Source organism: Protopterus annectens, chromosome 1.part1 (assembly GCF_019279795.1).
Source record: "Protopterus annectens isolate FY-2018-M chromosome 1.part1, PAN1.0, whole genome shotgun sequence".
Lineage (NCBI taxonomy): Eukaryota > Metazoa > Chordata > Ceratodontiformes > Protopteridae > Protopterus > Protopterus annectens.
This window is the reverse complement of record NC_056726.1, coordinates 1,793,017,711-1,793,037,588: the sequence shown is the minus strand read 5'-3', so window position 1 is coordinate 1,793,037,588 and position 19,878 is coordinate 1,793,017,711. Positions and strand designations below refer to the sequence as shown.

Below are 19,878 nucleotides of genomic sequence, written 5' to 3'. Positions count from 1 at the left end.
ATGGGGTCTGATGCCCTGTGGGATAGGTTTTCCATGGTGCTTATAGCAGACATGAATGTAGTGGCCTATACATTTTGAAATGGTTTTGAAATACTTTCCCCTCTGCCCCTGCAGCAAATGCCACCAGCAGTTGTTCACATTTCCTTTGAGGTTTAGTCCTGTCCAAGTAGAATCTAAGCTGTCTGTGCACATCTAAAGAGTGCAGTATCCATTCTCCTTTGTTCAGTGGGTTAGGAAAGCAGGCAAATGAATGGACTGATTAAGAGCCACACCAGATACCATCTTGGGCATGACAGAGGGATAGGTTCTGAGGGACATTCTGTCTGCATGAAAGATGACGAAAGGTTCCACTGTCATAAGGGCCTGTAATTCAGATACCCTTCTTGCAGAAGTGATTGCTAAAAGGAAACCTGTTTTCCAGGAAAGAAATTTTAAATCTGCAGTAGCAGCTGGCTCGAAAGGAGGAAGAGGTTGAGTTTCTCCAAGACAAAGTTAAGATCCCAGGCTGGAGTTGGGGCTCTCCTGGGTGGCCTTAAATTTTTGGCCCCTCTAAGGAACTGCTTGAGCAGTGGGTGAGAGAAGAGGGGAAGCTCTGTGCTATAATGAGCTGAAATGGCTGAGGCATGAATTTTGATGGAGGAAAAAGACAAGCACTTATGAAGCATCTCAGTCAAGTATTGTAGAATCTGAGGTAAACTGGACACTGCTGCGTTCATTCCTTGAGATTGGTTCCAGGCACAGAATCTTTTCCATTTTGCAGCATAAGATTTTCTAGTTCTAGGCCTCCTTGCCTCTAAAATGACATCCATCAATGATTTACTGAGGGATGGTAAAGGAGAGATTAGGTAATTAGCCAGGCTGCTAGGTTCAGGCTTTGCGGCTGAGGGTGCAGACTCTGGTTCTCCTTCTGAGACAACAGGAAAGGAGTCTGAGGCAGGTGCCATGGAGCCAAGCATAACACACTGTGCAAGAGTGGGTACCAGTGTTGGTGAGGCCAGTCTGGTGCAATTAGAATCGTCCTTGGCTTGTCCTGTTTGATCTTTAGTAGTACCTTGGAGAGCAGAGGAAAAGGAGGAAAGGCATAAACTGATGGGTTTTTCCAGCTGAATAATACAGCATCCCCTTTCCAAGCTAGCTTGTGGGGAATCCTTGTGCAAAATCTGTCCAGTTGATGGTTCTGGGGGGGGGAGGCAAACAAGTCTATATCTGGGCTCCCCCATTTGCTTGTCAACATGTTGAAAATCCTTGGTTCCAGATTCCACTCGTGTGGGTTCATGAGGTTTCTGCTTAGTCCGTCTGCCAGTGAATTTAGTTTTCCTGGCAGGAATTGAGCTTGTAGATTCACTAGGAAGCTCAAGGCTGCATTTCACAATGCCATGGCTAGTCTGCAGAGGGGGTAAGAATATGTACTCCCCAGCTTGTTTATGTACCACATGACAGTGGTGTTGTCCGTCTTTACCATTAGTTGTCCTGGAAGACTGTGGTCCTTCAAGGCTGTCAGAGCATTCTGTACAGCTAACATTTCCTTCTGATTTATGTGCAGATGCATTTGACCTGGGTTCCATTTGCCCTGAATGTACTTCCCTGCCAGGTGAGCCCCCCACATGCATAGTCTGATGCGTTTGTTGTTAAGATTTGGGCGGCAGGGGTAATGTGAATGGTAGTCCCCTGTTTTGGTGGCAGGCCTCTGCCCACCAAAGGAAATCTAGGCATAGGCAAGGTATGATAGGAATTCTTGCTTCTAGATCCTGTGAATGTTGACATCATAGGCTTTTGAGATACCATTGTAGTTTCCTCATATGCAGCCTTGCATATGGAATTAGAATAATGCAGGAGGCCATGAACCACAAGGCTTGCAGGATTTGCCTTGCAGACAGCTGGGTTTTTGTGGCCACTTGTTTGAAGTTGTCAAATGAATCCATTTCTCTGGTGTGAGGAAAGCCATCTGGGAAGTTGTATTCAAGCTTGCTCCTAGGAATATAATTTGTTAACAGGGTACCAGGTGGGATTTCTTCTCGTTTATGGTGAACCCCAGACAAATCTGCACCCTTTGAACAAAGGCCAGATGATTTAAAAGAATGTCCTTGCTTTCTGCCTGAATTAGACAATCATCCAGGTATGGGTATACTTGAATATTACTTTGCCTGCAAAATGCAATGACTGGAGCTAGGCACTTTGTGAATACCCTGGGAGCAGTAGATCAGCCAAAAGTGCAGAGAACTGATGGAGCATATAGCCTGCTTTGAAGCGTAGGTATCTTCTGCAAGACTCCCTGATAGGGATGTGCAGGTATACTTCTTTAAGTCTAGTGTTGCCAACCATGCATCCCTGCCTAGCATAGGAAGCAGCTGGTGAAGAGTCAGCATTTTGAATTTTGGTATTACCAGAAAGGTGTTTAGAACAGAAAGGTCCAGATAGGACGCCATGCATTGCCTTTTCTGGGTAAAAGGAAAAGTCTCTAATAGAAACCTTGTCCCTTTTCCTCTTCTGGTACCAACTGAATGGCCCCCATGCTTAAAAGAGAGTACTTGATTTTGGGCCTCTGCCCACTGATTTGTGGTAGATCTGGCCACCCGCTTAGTGTTGGTAAGGTGTGGAAGTGAAATCTCTATCCTTGGGACACTATATTTAAAACCTATTTGTCCTGGGTAATGAGTTCCCAGTTTTGGGCCTGTAGACCAATCTTTCCGCCTAAAGGAGCATTCAATTGGGAAGTGCTTGGAAGTTTTAAAAGCAAGTCATTGAGACAGTTTTCCATAGGAGGGAGTCTTACTACTCCCTGATTTGGGAGCGGTAACCCCCCACTGCTTAGTCTTGTGTGTCCCTTGGGACTGAAACCTGAGATTTCTGCTGTGTTTGGGTTTGGCTTGAGAAAACCTGGAAGGGGCTGGAAAGGACCAACTTTTAGAGGGCCAATGTCCACTAAATCTAGGAGGCTGAACTTGTAATAAATCTTTAACAGTTTGCATAGATTTAGCTTTATCTTCCATCTTTTTAAGAACTTCCTCAGCCTTGTTGCCAAAGGTGGTCCTGATTTAAGGAAGCATCCAACAATTTAGCTTTAACATGATCAGGCAAAGATTGCCCCTTAAGCCAAAAATGCCTTCTGAGCACAGACCCAGTAACAGCAGCCCTGCAAGATGCCTCTAATGAATCAAATCCACATTGCAAAGTATGTTTTCCAACCTGTTCAGCAGAATGCATTAAATCCTGTATTTCTTTATTTTCCGCACAGTCAGGAGTCAACATCATTTTCTGTTTAAGCAATCCAATAGCATGTTGCTGATACTTTAACATATGAAAGTGGCAGTTTAAAGCCCTAATGGCCAAGGTTGCAGAAGTGTAAACCTTCTTACCCCATCTATCCAGTGCCCTGGAGTCTCTATCAGAAAGGGTAGGATTTTTAGCAGTAGAAGCCTTAATGCCCTTGGGTCCCTGTGAAATAGCCTCTGGATCCGCAACAGGATTTTTAAAAAGGAACCCTGTAATATCGGTCAGGTTTTCTGGGAGCAGGAGGCAAAGAATCAGGTGCCAAACTAGATTCCGAAAAAACATCATCAACAATGTCTAGTACAGGAGGAATAGCTAAAGGCCTATGCTGAGGCAGGAGTGAGAAATCCCTAAGCCTCTTTTTTGAATCAGAAAAATCCTGGCTTTCCCAGTGGAAATGCTCCCTTAGAGTATGTAAGGTTTCACCAAAAGAAAAATCCTCTGGAGGGGAAGCAGAGGGAATAGAGTCCTCTGCATCAGAATCCTCATAAGTAGATAAGGGCAAATCCAGATCATCAGAAAAATCAGAATCCTGGTCAGAAGATTCATAAACAACTTAAATCCTAGGTCTTTTAGAAGGGTGGGGTTGGCTTACCCTGATTAGAGTTATAAGATCTTCAGCCATTCTTATCATTTGTCTTTTAGGCATAGAGGCCTGAACATGCGGCCTGGGCTTTGTTTTTTTAGGCACGGTTCGAGATTTAGGCCTAAATGAAGAAGGGGGCATTGGTTTAATATGCAAGTCAGTAAACCTGAATACACCCTCAGAAGCCGGTGCCTGCACAGCGGCTCCGGACCCATCCAAGATAGAGACATCCGCGGATTCCATAGTTGAAGCATCTCGCGGCATACCGGACTCCGAATGGGTCTCAGTAGAGGCCTGTGAATCAGAAGTAGCGGGTATCAGGGGCTGCGAAAGTGCCTCACTGAGTACCGGCGAACTGGTGACTGGTTTAGGAGAAGTGTCGTTGGCAGTTTTGGACCTCGGCGGCCTGTCTCTGTCTTTATCTTTGCGTTTTTTCGAAATCCCGGTAGTCGGATGGCTAACCTATGACATTTCTGGATAATTAGACCGAGAACCGAAATATTTAGAGGCAAAAATATACAGACGATGGATAGTGCACTGATTAAATAAAGCACAAAACAGACAGCAAGGTACGTCGTGGTCAGGGCCTAAGCAAGGAATACAGTACGAATTAAAATCTTTACGAGGTTATTTGCTTTCCACAAGTAATGCAATTATTAACTTTTACTGACATCGGTAATGAGCAAGAAAAAGTTTCTCCAAAGGGGTACTTAGCTATAGTTCAAGACTTCGGTTCTGAAACTCTAACGAAAATTTCAGGGGTCAGACGACCGGCACTTGCGAACTGCTTCTGCTTTGGGCACCGCACGGCAAGAAAGACTGATTGTAATGGCGTCAGCTGCATGTTTTATACCCCTGACGACCTAACGTCATGGAAGAAGGGACAGCAACCAATGCAGGACCGAAGACTTTGTTTATCAGGCTGACTGAGGGCTACTGCAAGCAGATAACCCAAATGTAATGACTGCAACAGTGAAACACAAAGAACATCATCCACTGAAGAGCTCTCATATACAACTGACGTCCACAACTACTGAAAAAGTCGCAAGTACTAACACCATGAGAACTATGGCTGATGCACGAAAACTGCTTGTGTAGAAGGATTTGGATTACACTTCGATATAGGGCCGTTTCGATATTTTGAGCGTTCAATTACATTTCTTTCGATAGCGTAAAATGAGCCCAGAAAACTTGCTCTGCATTCTGATATGTCCAGATGGAAGCCAATGAAAGTAATGTGTTGAGTTGGTTGCAGGCATTGCTTTTCTTGATTTTCATAGATACTTAAAGATAAGCAGAGCTATAAAAAGAAATCTCTGATTGTTAGTAAGGCATCTTTTGTTGTTTCAGCAAGGAAGCAATTGCTCACTTATGAGAATACACAGATCCCTAAAGCCATGAAACTTGAACAATTGGAGGGGCTCTGCTAGATTTTTAGTGACTGGTTCCTAATCAGAATTATATATACTGTAGGCACTCTCTGGTACTCTTTATGTGGAGGTAAGTTACCTGTGAGGTTGATTGAGCATATTTAGTCATTTGCCTTTAGGATAGGCAAAATCGCTTGCACTGTGACCATTTGAAAGTGGGTCTTTTTGACATACATTTAAGGCCATTGAGATAGTACAGTTGTGTACACTTACCATAAATGTAGATGTTCGAGTGTATTCACTGTTGCAGTCATCACATTTGGGTTATCCCTGCCAGGGTAGCCCTCAGCCGGCCCGAATAACAGAAGCTTAGTATTTCTGCATCAGTTGCTGTCACTCCATGACTGGCGTCAGGTCGTCAGTGGTATAAAAACAGGCAGCCAACACCATTACATCAGTTTTTCTTGCCCTGTCAGGAGCCCCCAATAAGGAGCTAGGTTATGGTGGAAGAACACCGCCAGTAGAAAGTAAATACCAAAAATTCCTTGTAAGGAGAGAGAGAGAGAGAGAGAGAGACAGACAAGGGGGATGGAGGGAAACCAGGACTGCAACAGTGAATACACTTGAACATCTACATTTATGGTAAGTGTACACAAAGTACAGTTTTGTACCTACCATAAATGTAGATGTCCGAACTGGATAGCATCTGCAGTCATAACAAATGGGTTGTCCTGTCATCAGGCAGCCCTTCGGTCGGCCGGATTCCAAAGTCTGGGTCCGGCTTCGGCTGATGTCGCACTTGACCCGACGTCATCTCTGCTGGTCTTCGGGTATAAAGGCATCAGCCGACGCCATTTTCCTCAGTGTTTCTTGCCCCAGATGCCAGTTGCCCTCTTGGAAGGCTAAATTTTGGATAAATGCCAATGTTTCCAAAAAAGTAGAAGGCAAACACAAAAATAAGCATGTATGTACATATATACAAACAAATACACCATAAGAGACTACCCCCCCAGCTAGCTATTAGGAGGGTAAATACCCTAGGAGTACCACAGAGGGGAAGGAGGGTGGGTAATCCTGACTGCAGATGCTATCCAGTTCGGACATCTACATTTATGGTAGGTACAAAACTGTACTATGTCCTTCATGGATGCATCTGCAGTCATAACAAATGGGTAGAATACCATAGCCAAACTAGGGGTGGAGGAAGAAAAACTATGGTGTAGTTAGGATCCCTTGCAGTACAGCAGTGGCAAACCCTGCTCGGGATCTAGAGTATAGAGGTAAATTATAATGCTTGGCAAATGTATGCACGGAGGTCCAAGTAGCCGCCTCAATAATGTCCTTGGTTGCCACTCCTCGTAAGAAAGCTGTGGTAGTGGCTGTAGCCCTTGTAGAATGAGGTCTTATGTTCTGTGGAATTGGTTTTCCATGGTAGGAGTAACAGAATCTTATGCAATTTCCTATCCATTTGGAGATTGTCTGTTTGGAAATTGCTTTTCCTTCCCTTCCTGTTGCATAGGCTACTAAAAGCTGGTCAGTTTTTCTGTTACTTTTGGTTCTGTCCAGGTAGTAGCGTAACTGCCTATGTACATCCAAGGTATGCAGTAGTCTTTCCCCCCTGTTCTGTGGATTGGGAAAGAAGGTAGGTAGGTGGATTGCCTGGTTTAAAGACACTCTGGATACCACCTTAGGCATAAATGTAGGATTAGTTCTCATGGACACCCTATCTTGATGGAAGATTAGGAAGGGTTGCACTGCCATTAAGGCCTGTAGTTCCGAAACCCTCCTTGCTGAGGTAATTGCCAGTAGGAAAGCAGTTTGACAGGTGTTGCAGATCTGCTGTTGCTGCTGGTTCAAACGGAGGGAGTGTCAACTTTTCTAGCACAAAGTTCAAGTCCCATGCTGGTAATGGTGGTTTCCTAGGAGGTTTTACATTCTTGATCCCTCTGAGGAACTGCCTGAGTAGAGGATGCGAAAAGACAGGTGGATCGAAGCTGTATTCTGCTGAAATAGCTGATGCATGTATCTTGATGGAGGAATAGGACAGGCCTGTATGTAGAAGCTCTGCCAAGTACTCCAGAATGTTAGCAATATCTATGTTTGACACATCTTTTCCTCTTTCAGTACTCCAAATGACAAACCTTTTCCATTTTCCTGCATAGTTCCTTCTTGTTGAAGGTCTGCGGGCTTCAAGGATAATGTCTTTAACCCTTTGGGAAAGGTCTGGGTTAGTTGCTGCTATGTGATGTTCCAGGCAGTCAGTTGCAAGGTTTTTAGGTTTGGATGCATGATGTTGTAGTTGTTCTGAGTTAACATCAAAGGCATCAGGGGTATTGACCACATTCTCTCCCGAGACATGCTCCGCAGCAATGGGTACCAGTGTTGTCTTGGCCAATTCGGAGCTATCAGGATTATCCTTGGACGTTCCTCTTTGATTTTCAGTAGTACCTTGTGCATCAAGGGAAGAGGTGGAAATGCATATGCTGTCAGGCCTTTCCAGCTGAAGGATAGAGAGTCCACCTTCCATGCAAGTGGGTGGAATGTCCTCGTGCAGAATTTTTTGAGCTGGTGATTGAGTGGGGATGCGAATAGATCTATTTGTGGCATTCCCCATTTCTTTGTGATGGCCTTGAAGATGTCCGGGTGTAGCATCCATTCGTGAGCATCCGAGGTGGTTCTGCTTAACATGTCTGCTAGGGTGTTCTCTTTTCCTGGCACAAATATTGCCTGTAACTGGATGTTGTAGCTGAGAGCCAGATTCCAAAGGTCCAAAGTCATTCTGCATAGGGGGTATGAATGAGTGCCTCCCTGTTTGTTGATGTACCACATGACTGTGGTGTTGTCTGTCCTTATCATCAAATGGCCTTCTTTGAGGAATGGTCTGAATTTTTGGATTGCCAGTTTTACTGCCAGCATTTCTTTTTGGTTTATGTGCAGGTGCAGCTGATCTTCAGTCCACGATCCTTGTATGCATTTGTCCACCATGTGCACCCCCCATCCTAGGTCTGAGGCGTCCGTTGTGATGGTTTGGCTTGCTCGAAAGTTGTGGAAGGGTAAGCCTGGGTTTGACTGGCATGCTTGAGCCCACCATAGGAACTCCTGTTTTAGGCATGGGATTAGTGGGATTTCTGTTTCTAAGCTGTGCCTGTGCTGAGACCATAAATTCTTTAGGTACCACTGTAGCTTTCTCATATGCAGTCTGGCATGTGGGACCAAGATTATGCATGATGCCATGAAGCCCAAGGCCTGCAGAACTTTTCTTGCTGTTAGTTTGTTCTGCTTTGTTAATGCCAAGAAGTAAAGAGGAGTTCTTTTGTTTTTCTGCAGTTAGGAATGCCATCTGTTTTACTGTGTCCAATTCCGCGCCCAAGAATGTTCTTGTTTGGGATGGTATCAGCCTTGACTTTTGTAAATTGACTGTGTATCCCAGGGCTTGTAGCAAGTAAATGACCCTTTGTAAATCTGTTGTCAGCTTGCTTTTGTTGTCCGCTTGTAACAGGCAGTCGTCCAGGTATGGATAAATTTGGATTCCCTGTAGTCTGCAGTGAGAGATTACTGATGCCAGGCATTTTGTGAATACTCTGGGCGCAGTAGAAAAGCCAAAGGGCAATGCTGAGAATTGAGGTATTTGTTTCCCACAAGTTAAACAGTTATTGACTTTTTCTGACATCGGCTGAGGCAAGAAAGAGTCCCCAACGGGGTACTTAGCTTTTTAGAAGTCTTCGAAGTAGTTTTCGGTAGTAGTAATCTCTGGATCTGACCGACCGGCACTTGCGAACAGCTTCTGCTTCGGGCGCCACGCGGCAAGAAAGACTGAGGAAAATGGCGTCGGCTGATGCCTTTATACCCGAAGACCAGCAGAGATGACGTTGGGTGAAGTGCGACATCAGCCGAAGCCGGACCCAGACTTTGGAATCCGGCCGACCGAAGGGCTGCCTGACGACAGGACAACCCATTTGTTATGACTGCAGATGCATCCATGAAGGACATCTGTACTATGTCCTTTGTGTTTCACTGTTGTAGTCATCACATTTGGGTTGATTCCCAAAGCTGAAGAAAAGGGTGGAGGCAGTCAAGAAGACTGGGAGCTGGCTAGGATGCCCTGCAAGACTGCAGTGGCAAAGCCTGCCCTGGACTTGGAGAAGACAGGCAGGTGGTAATGCTTGGTGAAAGTATGAACTGAAGTCCTTGTTGCAGCCTTCAGGATGTCCCTCGTGGGGACCCCTATGAGGAAAGATGCAGAGGTGGAACTTGCTCTGGTGGAATGTGTCCTGACCCCCTTGGGGGCAGGTTTTCCATGCTGTTTGCAGCAGAAATGGATGCAATGTGCTATCCATTTGGAAATGGTTTGTTTGGATATGGCCTTGCCCTCTGCTCCTGCAGCGAAGCTGACTAGCAATCGATTCGTTTTTTTTAAAGATTTAGTCCTGTCTAGGTAGAATCTGAGCTGTCTGTGCACAACTAGGGAGTGCAGAATCCTTTCCCCCTTGTTTTGTGGGTTAGGGAAAAATGTGGGCAAATGAATGGATTGGTTGAGGGCCACACTAGACACCACTTTTGGCATGAAGGATGGGTTAGTCCTGAGGGAGACCCTGTCAGCATGGAAAATGATGAATGGCTCTACAGCAATAAGTGCTTGTAGCTCTGATACTCTTCTAGCTGAAGTGATAGCCAGAAGCAAGGCTGTCTTCCAAGAGAGAAATTTTAACTCTGCTGAAGCTGCAGGTTCAAAGGGGGGACAGGGTGAGCTTTTCCAACACAAAGTTTAGGTCCCAAGCTGGGGTAGGAGCTCTTCTGGTTGGCCTCAAGTTGTTAGCCCCTCTTAGGAACTATTTGATGAGAGGGTGCGAGAAAAGTGGTGGCTCTGTGCTGAAATGAGCAGAGATGGCAGAGGCATGAATTTTAATAGAAGAGAAGGACAGACCCTTGTGTAGTAGGTCTGCCAGGTAATCCAGGATGAGAGGCAGGGTGGGCTGTGCTGTTCCGGCGAGAGGTAGGGTGGGCTGTGCTGTTCTGGCACCCTTATCCTGGATCCAGATTCAAAACCTTTTCCACTTGTCAGCATAAGACTTTCTAGTGCTGGGGTGTCTGGCCTCACGTATAACATCTAGAACTTGTTTGCTTAGACTGGCAGCTTGAGGAGAGGACAGGGAATAAGCCAGGCTGCCAGACTGAGGGTCTGCAATTGGGGATGCACGAATTCTCCATTCCTCTGGGTCAGGAGTGTTGGGATCAGAGGTAGGTGCCATGGTGGCAGGGGTGACAGGCTACGCAGCAGTGGGTACCAGTGCTGTCGTGGCCAGTCTGGGGCAATCAGGATTGTTCTCGGTTTTTCCTCCCTTATTTTGAGCAGTACCCTTGAAATGAGTAGTAGAGGGGGAAATGCATAGACCAAGAGGTTTACCCACTGGAAGGATACAGCATCCACTTTCCAGGCCTTGTTGTGAGGTTCCCTGGTGCAGAATTTGCTGAGCTGATTGGAGTGGGAGGCAAAGAGGTCTACCTTCGGGGTGCCCCATTTCTGGGTTACAAGGGTGAAGGTTCTTTGGTCTGCCACTTGTGTGGGTCTAGCAGGGTTCTGCTTAGGCTGTCTGCCAGAGTGTTTAGACAGCCGGGCAGGAATTGTGCTAACAGGTGTAGCTGCATGGCTGCAGTCAGTGTGCCAAAGGGTCATGGCGAGCCTGCTCAGAGGATAAGAGTGAGTCCCTCCCTGCTTGTTAAGGTACCACACCACCGTGCTGTTGTCTGTTTTGATCAGCAGAGGCCCTCTGGGGAAAGTAGGGAACTGAAAGCTGTCAGGGCGTGTTGAACAGCTAACATCTCTTTTTGGTTGATGTGCAGATGTATTTGATTTGGGCTCCATTGGCCCTGAATGCACCTGCCATCCAGGTGTGCACCCCAGGCATAGTCTGATGCATCTGTGGGTGAGGGTCTGGGTGGCGTGGGGGAGTGAGAAAGGAAGTCCCTTGTTGTGGTAGCATGCTGCTGCCCACCAAAGAAAATCTTTCCTTAGACAAGGTATCATTGGTATGAGAGTTTCCAGGTCTTGAATGTGCTGACACCAAAGGCTTTTTAGGTACCATTGTAGTTTCCTCATATGCATGGAATATGGAATGAGTAGAATGCAAGAAGCCAATAATCCTACAGCTTGCAGGACTTTCCTTGCAGATAACTGGATCTTGGTGGCTAGTTGAGAGAAGTAGGTTGTCAGGTAGGTTTGTTCTTCTGGTGTAAGGAATGCCATCTGGGATGCTGTGTCCAGGCTTGCTCCTAGGAATACAATTTTTTGTGTGGGTACTAGTTTTGACTTCTTTTTGTTGATATTATACCCCAGGGAGGTCAGTAGGTCCTTTACAAAGGTCAGGTGCTTTAGCAGCTTTTCCTGTCTGCCTGAATCAGGCAGTCGTCTAAGTATGGGTAAAGTTGAACATCTCTTTGCCTGCAAAAAGTAATGGCAGCAGCCAGACATTTTGTGAAAACTCTAGGAGCAGTGGATAAGTCAAAGGGAAGCACAGAGAACTGAAAGTGCAGTGATCCTGCTCTGAAATGTAGGTATTTCCTAAATGATTCCCTGATTGGGATGTGTAGGTAGGCCTCTTTTAGGTCTAGGGTGGCTAACCAAGCATCATTGGAAAGCATAGGAAGAAGCTGCTGGAGGGAGAGCGTTTTGAATTTTGGTATCACTAGAAAGGTGTTTAGAATGGGTAGGTCGAGGATGGGGTGCCATGTGCCCTCTTTTCTGTTTACCAGGAAGAGTCTGGAGTAGAAACCTTGGCCTGTCTGTTCTGCAGGAACATTCTCTATTGCCCTCATAGAGAGGAGGGAAAGGACTTGGTTTTTGGCCTTTGCTCACTGGTTTGCGGGAAGATCTGGGAACCCTTTTGGGGTTGGCAGTGTGAGAAAATAAAATTTGTATCCCTGGGACACTATGTTGAGGATCCAGCAGCCCAGTTGCTTGCGTGGAAAGAGTGTTTTCCTCCTAGGGGCAAGAGTAGGTGGGCAGAGGGAGGGGGTGGAAGTGTAAAGTCATTGTGAGCTCTTACCATAAGGGGGTGGCTTTGCACTCTCTGGTTTTGAAGAGGAAGAACTCCATTGCTTAGATATCTGCATTCCCTGGGGCTGTTGTCTGGGGGGCCTGCTTCCCCTGGGTCTGGGCTGAGCTGACCAGGGGGGCAGGAAAGGACCAGTGCTTAGAGGGTGAATGTCTACTGAATCTCGGTGGCTGGACCTATAATAAGTCTTTGTCTGCATAGATTTAGCTTTTTCTTCCATCATTTTTAGGACCTCTTCTGCCTTGGTGCCAGATAAGTTGTCTTTGTGCAAGGATGCGTCCAATAATTTGGATTTGACATGGTCTGGCAAGGTCTGTTCCTTAAGCCAAGCATGACTTCTAAGCAAAGAACCAGTGACTGCTGCCCTGCAAATGCTTCTACGGCGTCAAAACCACTCTGTAAGGTGTGCTTAGTTACTTGACTTGCAGAATGCATTAACTCTTGTAACTCTATTTTCTGCACAAGCAGGGAAAGAAGATATTTTTTGTTTGAGAAGTTCCATGGTATGTCGCTGATATTTCAGCATATGGAACTGACAATTTAATGCTCTAATAGGAGTAGCAGAGGTGTATACATTTTTACCCCATCTGTAATGCTCGGGAATCCCTATCTGAAGGGGTGGGATTCTTAGCTGAAGTTGCTTTGATTCCTTTACGTCCTTGAGAGCTAACCTCGGGGTCAGCAGTAGGATTTTTGAAAAGAAATTTGTGAGAGTCAGGGACTTTATAGTACCTGTCAGGTTTCCTGGGAACAGGAGGGAGGGTGTTAGGGGTCAAATTGGATTCCATAAAAACATCATCCACAACATCCAGGACAGGAGGAATGGCCAGAGGTCTGTGCTGTGGAAGATCTAAGAATTCCTTGAGACTCTTTTTTTTTTGACTGGAGATAGTCCTGACATTCCCACTGGAAATGTTCCCGTAAAGTATGCAGAGTTTCCCCAAAGGAAAAGTCCTCGGGTGGAGAGGCTGAAGGGATGGATTCCTCTGCATCAGAATCCTCATAAGTAGAGAAGGGTTGCATAATTTCATATTCAGATGCATCAGAGTCATCGGACTCCTGTTCAGATAAAACTACTGAGGAAAGTCTCTTTTTCTTTTGGAAGGGGTAGCCTAGCTTCCCCTGATGAGCATTATAAGGTCTTCGGTCATTTTAAGCATTTGAGACTGAGGCAAGTAAGCAAGGGCCTGAGCTTAGGTCGTCGGTTTATTGGGTGTGGCTTGTAGCCTGGGCCTTAGAAACTCGGCAGTTTTCGAAAGAACTGTAGACGCGAAAGAAGTCGGCGGTCTGTGTCGAGTATCGGTAGTGCAAATCCTCGGAAGCTGGTGCCTGGCTCAGTGGCTCCGGACCCATCCAAGGTAGAGACATCCACAGGATCCTTAGTCGACGAAGAGGCTCGCGGCATACCGGACTCCGAAAGGGTCTCAGTAGCGGCCTGTGAATCCACAGAAGTGGGCATCAGGGGCTGCGAAAGTGCCTCATTGAGGACCGGAGAACCGACGACTAGCTTAACAGAAGCGTCGTAGGCAGTTCTGGACCTGTTTGGTCTGTCTCTGTCTTTACCCTTACGTTTTTTTGGAAGATCGGTTGTCGGACGGCTTACCGAAGCCATATTGGAAGTAGAGGACTGAGAGCGAAAATATCTAGCTACGTCTGAAGGGGTGGGATTCTTAGCTGAAGTTGCTTTGATTCCTTTATGTCCTTGAGAGCTAACCTCGGGGTCAGCAGTAGGATTTTTGAAAAGAAATTTGTGAGAGTCAGGGACTCTATAGTACTGGTCAGATTTCCTGGGAACAGGAGGGAGGGTGTTAGGGGTCAAATTGGATTCCATAAAAACATCACCCACAACATCCAGGACAGGAGGAATGGCCAGAGGTCTGTGCTGTGGAAGATCTAAGAATTCCTTGAGACTCTTTTTTTTTGACTGGAAATAGTCCTGACATTCCCACTGGAAATGTTCCCGTAAAGTATGCAGAGTTTCCCCAAAGGAAAAGTCCTCGGGTGGAGAGGCTGAAGGGATGGATTCCTCTGCATCAGAATCCTCATAAGTAGAAAGGGGTTGCATAATTTCATATTCAGATGCATCAGAGTCATCGGACTCCTGTTCAGATAAAACTACTGGGGAAAGTCTCTTTCTTTTGGAAGGGGTAGCCTAGCTTCCCCTGATGAGCATTATAAGGTCTTCTGTCATTTTAAGCATTTGAGACTGAGGCAAGTAAGCAAGGGCCTGAGTTTAGGTCGTCGGTTTATTGGGTGTGGTTTGTAGCCTGGGCCTTAGAAACTCGGCAGTTTTCGACAGAACTGTAGACGCGAAAGAAGTCGGCGGTCTGTGTCGAGTATCGGTAGTGCAAATCCTCGGAAGCTGGTGCCTGCTCAGTGGCTCCGGACCCATCCAAGGTAGAGACATCCACAGGATCCTTAGTCAACGAAGAGGCTCGCTGCATACCAGACTCTGAAAGGGTCTCGGTAGCGGCCTGTGAATCCACAGAAGCGGGCATCAGGGGCTGGGAAAGTGCCTCACTGAGGACCGGAGAACTGACGACTAGCTTAACAGAAGCGTCGTAGGCAGTTCTGGACCTGTGTGGTCTGTCTCTGTCTTTACCCTTACGTTTTTTTGGAAGATCGGTTGTCGGACGGCTTACCGAAGCCATATTGGAAGTAGAGGACTGAGCGCGAAAATATCTAGCTACATCTGAAGGGGTGGGATTCTTAACTGAAGTTGCTTTGATTCCTTTACGTCCTTGAGAGCTAACCTCGGGGTCAGCAGTAGGATTTTTGAAAAGAAATTTGTGAGAGTCAGGGACTCTATAGTACCTGTCAGGTTTCCTGGGAACAGGAGGGAGGGTGTTAGGGGTCAAATTGGATTCCATAAAAACATCATCCACAACATCCGGGACAGGAGGAATGGCCAGAGGTCTGTGCTGTGGAAGATCTAAGAATTCCTTGAGACTCTTTTTTTTTGACTGGAGATAGTCCTGACATTCCCACTGGAAATGTTCCCGTAAAGTATGCAGAGTTTCCCCAAAGGAAAAGTCCTCTGGTGGAGAGGCTGAAGGGATGGATTCCTCTGCATCAGAATCCTCATAAGTAGAGAGGGGTTGCATAATTTCATATTCAGATGCATCAGAGTCATCGGACTCCTGTTCAGATAAAACTACTGGGGAAAGTCTCTTTTTCTTTTGGAAGGGGTAGCCTAGCTTCCCCTGATGAGCATTATAAGGTCTTCGGTCATTTTAAGCATTTGAGACTGAGGCAAGTAAGCAAGGGCCTGAGCTTAGGTCGTCAGTTTATTGGGTGTGGTTTGTAGCCTGGGCCTTAGAAACTTGGCAGTTTTCGAAAGAACTGTAGACGCAAAAGAAGTCAGCGGTCTGCGTCGAGTATCGGTAGTGCAAATCCTCAGAAGCTGGTGCCTGCTCAGTGGCTCCGGACCCATCCAAGGTAGAGACATCCACAGGATCCTTAGTCAACGAAGAGGCTCGCGGCATACCGGACTCCGAAAGGGTCTTGGTAGCGGCCTGTGAATCCACAGAAGCGGGCATCAGGGGCTGGGAAAGTGCCTCACGGAGGACCGGAGAACTGACAACTAGCTTAACAGAAGCATCGTAGGCAGTTCTGGACCTGTGTGGTCTGTCTCTGTCTTTACCCTTACGTTTTTTTGGAAGATCGGTTGTCGGACGGCTTACCAAAGCCATACTGGAAGTAGAGGACTGAGAGCGAAAATATCTAGCTACAATAAGGGCCTGACGACATACAGTTCTGGCGTTGAACAAAGCACAAAAGTGACAGCGGGGGATGCCGTGGTCTGGGCTTAAACAAGTGACGCAGTAGGAATGAAAGTCTCGGTGTGGTATTTGCTTTCCACAGGCGAGATAATTGCTAACTTTTTCTGACATCGGTTAGAGCAAGAAAAAAGGATCCCCAATGGGGTACTTAGCTTTAGAAGACTTCAACTTCAATTCGGAAATGAAAAACTCAGGTGGCGGACGACTGGCACTCGTGCGAACTGCTTCTGCTTTGGGCTCCTCGGCAAGAAAGACTGATGTAATGGTGTCGGCTGCCTGTTTTTATACCACTGATGACCTGATGTCAGTCCTGGAGCGATAGCAACCGACGCAGACATACTAAGCCTCCGGTATTCGGGCCGACTGAGGGCAACCCTGGTAGGAATAACCTAAATGTGATGACTGCAACATTGAAACACGAAGAACATCCTGTGCTGTCCCAAGTCCTTGTTTTTCTTTCGTAATAAAATTATTTGGAATAGCTTCCTGACCACTTCTGGTCTGATGAGGCCTCCTAAATGGCTCTTTTCTGTAGAAAGGAAACCTCTCTTTCTGTCATTATGAAATGGTGGGGGATGAAATCAGTAAGTGGTTGCTGTTGAAGAGGTGAGGACTGGAAAATGTACAAGACAACATAGCCTTTGGATATTAACTGCTTCACCCATTTGTTCTGAGTGATGGCCCTCCATATACTGCCTCCAGAGGTAGACAACTGGTTTGTACATCTCTTTACTTGGCTACGTGAAGGAGCACAGGTAGATAAAACAGGTTCATATTACATTAAGGAAAGATAAGGTAATCGAACAACTGAAACAACCACATTTCAAAACTTTTATTGTAGGGGGCTGCGCCCCCCACACACCCCGCTAAATATATATTCCAACTCCTAGATAGTGAGGAATGGGCAAATATCCCAATCTTCACTGTACTGTGATCCCACAATTCAAACTTCGAAATGCGGCTGTTTCGATGTTTTGGCTGTTCTATTACATCATCTTTCGATAACGTAATAGGAACCCGATAAAACGACCTCAGAATGCTTCCAGAGGTAGAGAATCAGGCAGGCCCTTCAGGGATGTTCTGTTTGTTTGCTGGAAAAGGGCCCCTGAAATCCCTGGCTTTACGGACCCTACTCAACTCCACGGCTAATATCTACTACTACTGCTGCGGGTGCTGGGGTTTCCTAAACCAAATTGATTTGGAGTTCTTGTGATGCCAGTTAAAGGATTATTGAATAATCTCAAACCTGATGCCTATGCTTATTCACACCTTGGTCTGTTTTTCACTTTACTACCAAAAGAGGTTTTGGAGAAGGTTGCCTTAAAGTTGTCTGCAGACTCCAAAAGGCAAAGCCAGACATGACATTGAAGGGTAATCCCTGTGTCCACTGCTCTGGCCACACCATCAGCTGCATTATGAAGCAAGTGCATAAAAAAGTTAGTAATAATTACGTACTATCCATGGTAATTACTCCAGCTATTTTCTTGACTCAAGTGAGGGTGTCTTACGGAAAGTAACCACAGCTTGTTTTGCCACATCCCTTTGGAAGCAATTCATGTGTCAAACAGTTTAATGCTCTCAAAGCAAAAGTGCCTGAGGAGGCAGCTCACTTTCCCATCCTTTCCACTGCAGTAATGCTCTCAAAGCAAAAGTGCCTGAGGAGGAAGCTCACTTTCCCATCCTTTCCACTGCAGACGGATAAACAGCAGATAACTCACTTGTGAAGAAACACCTCAGCAATGCTATAAACTTCTACGGGATTAAGTTGTTTAATTTTGTGCAGCTCCAGATAGACCAGTGTTATCAATACACAGACTATACCGAGACATAATGACAAAGGACAGATTGGTTTAATGCTTATATGCAAATTAGCAAATAAAGAAGTCTGTGCCATTGACAGACAGGGATAAAGCTCTGACTACAGCCCAGGCAACCTGAAATAGACTAGTGACTTGGAGCATGAAGGTGAGGGGTGTGTGTGTGTGTGTGTGTGTGTGTGTGTGTGTGGGGGGGGGGGGCTCTGCCTGGACAGCAGAGTCCAATTATGTGGGGAGTTTGTGCCAGGAAGATGCAAGCATGGTGATCCAAGTTAGTGATGGTAGCCCATGCCATCACACTTGGGGAAGCACTCATAACCACAGAAGAGGGCAAAGGTGGCTCCTGCAATGACTCAAGTGTTCACCTTCAGAGGTGGGGTTAGGCACTAAAATGAAAAAAAAAACCTTCCGCTGCTGGAATGCTGGTGAGAGCAAAAAGCACCTTCATGGCTGTCTGGACAATGCTCCTCCCAGGACCATGTGATTTTTGATTGAAGGGGGCCTTGATGGTTAGCAGACATGCGTGCGAAAAAAGAGCTTAAATTAGCGAACATATTTCTCTCTCTCTCTTGCATTTACAGCAACAGTACAACTCAAATTACTTGTAAATTTTAAATTTTGTTTCTGTCTCCCTCATAAAGCATCTTAACATTACCTAGCAAAATTACAAGTTTGTATATATGTATCACCTACACAGACTGTGTGGCTATTATTTCATTTATATATCGACAATCACAAGACTACTTGTTTTATAATACTAATACAGTGTTTAGAAAATGCCAATCACCTCTCAAGTGATAATCATACCTGTACAAGCTGTTCAGTGTGTTGGTGGAGTTCCTCTAAGATGGGAAGTGTCTGTTCAGGCAGGCAATGCTCTAAGATTCTTTGAATTACTCGGCAGCCATATGGATGCGTTGACAAGGTAAACACCTTTTTAATGAAAAAATAAAAAAAACTATCAACTACAAAGCATTTTTTCACAGTTCACAGCACAGCATTCATCACCTGCTGATAACAGCGCACAAGTTCCCTGACCTGAGCTCAAAATTAAACCATGGTTATTAGGCTTCTTTTCCACTAAGATTTTGTAGAAAGGATGACGAAAATAATTTTAGACAAAAGTTACGTACTTACTCGAACAATGTATCTATATTATCTATCTTCATTCTTCCTCATCTTGTGTTTCTGATCCAACTCGGGACAATTTTACCAGACTCACGGATCCAGCTCCCAAGCTCTTCTCTTTACCCATAATACCCCACACTCCTGGTATACCTCAGATTGAGTTTGCTGCCCAACAGTAACATATACACGACACTCTACTATAAAAAAAGAAACTAAATAAAAAAGGAAAGCTGTGTAAAATCCTACCATAACCACAGATGCCCTTTCTCTTCCTAGGAAACCAACTCCTCCTCCCTGGGATCTTAATTATGTGCTGGAAAAACTCACTCTGCCACCCTTTGAATCATCTGGTAAGGCTGACTTGAAATTTTGTACTTGGAAAACAGTACTGCTAGTAGCTTTAACATCAGCCAGGAGGGTCTCAGAGCTCCAAGCCCTTATGTCTACTCCACCCTTCCTCGTTTTCCATATGGACAGGGTCACCCTCAGGATTAATCCCTCCTTCACCCCCAAGGTGGTTAATGACCTCTCCCTTAATCAGACTATTCACCTGCCCACCACCTTCTTTTCTAACCCTCAGGGAGATGGTGAGAGAGTCCTTCACTCCCTGGATGTACACAGGCAACTCCATTTCGACTTGCATAAGACCAAACCTATATGCAAATCAGACCAGCTGTTTGTTTCCTTCCACCCCAGGGCTCTGGGGAAAGCTGTAGGAAAGCAAACCATTTCTTCTTGGATTGCTGGGGCCATCTCCTTTTGTTACTCTCACCATGGAAAGACATTAATGGGCAACGTCAGAGCCCATTCCACAAGGGGCCATGGCTTCCCTCTGGAGTCTTCTTTAAAGGTCTGGATACAAACTGCATTCTC

At 45.8% G+C, this 19,878-nt stretch overlaps 1 protein-coding gene across 6 annotated transcripts in view; it reads right to left on the bottom strand.

Moving 5' to 3' along the window:
- Positions 1–19,878, bottom strand: part of PUM1 (pumilio RNA binding family member 1) — a 3,075,948-nt gene that overhangs the window by 425,403 nt on the left and 2,630,667 nt on the right. For all 6 annotated transcript variants that reach the window (XM_044084662.1, XM_044084694.1, XM_044084669.1 and 3 more), the window contains exon 15: positions 18,685–18,810. In XM_044084662.1, the coding sequence (XP_043940597.1) occupies positions 18,685–18,810 (126 nt within the window). The remainder of the gene's footprint in view (positions 1–18,684; positions 18,811–19,878) is intronic.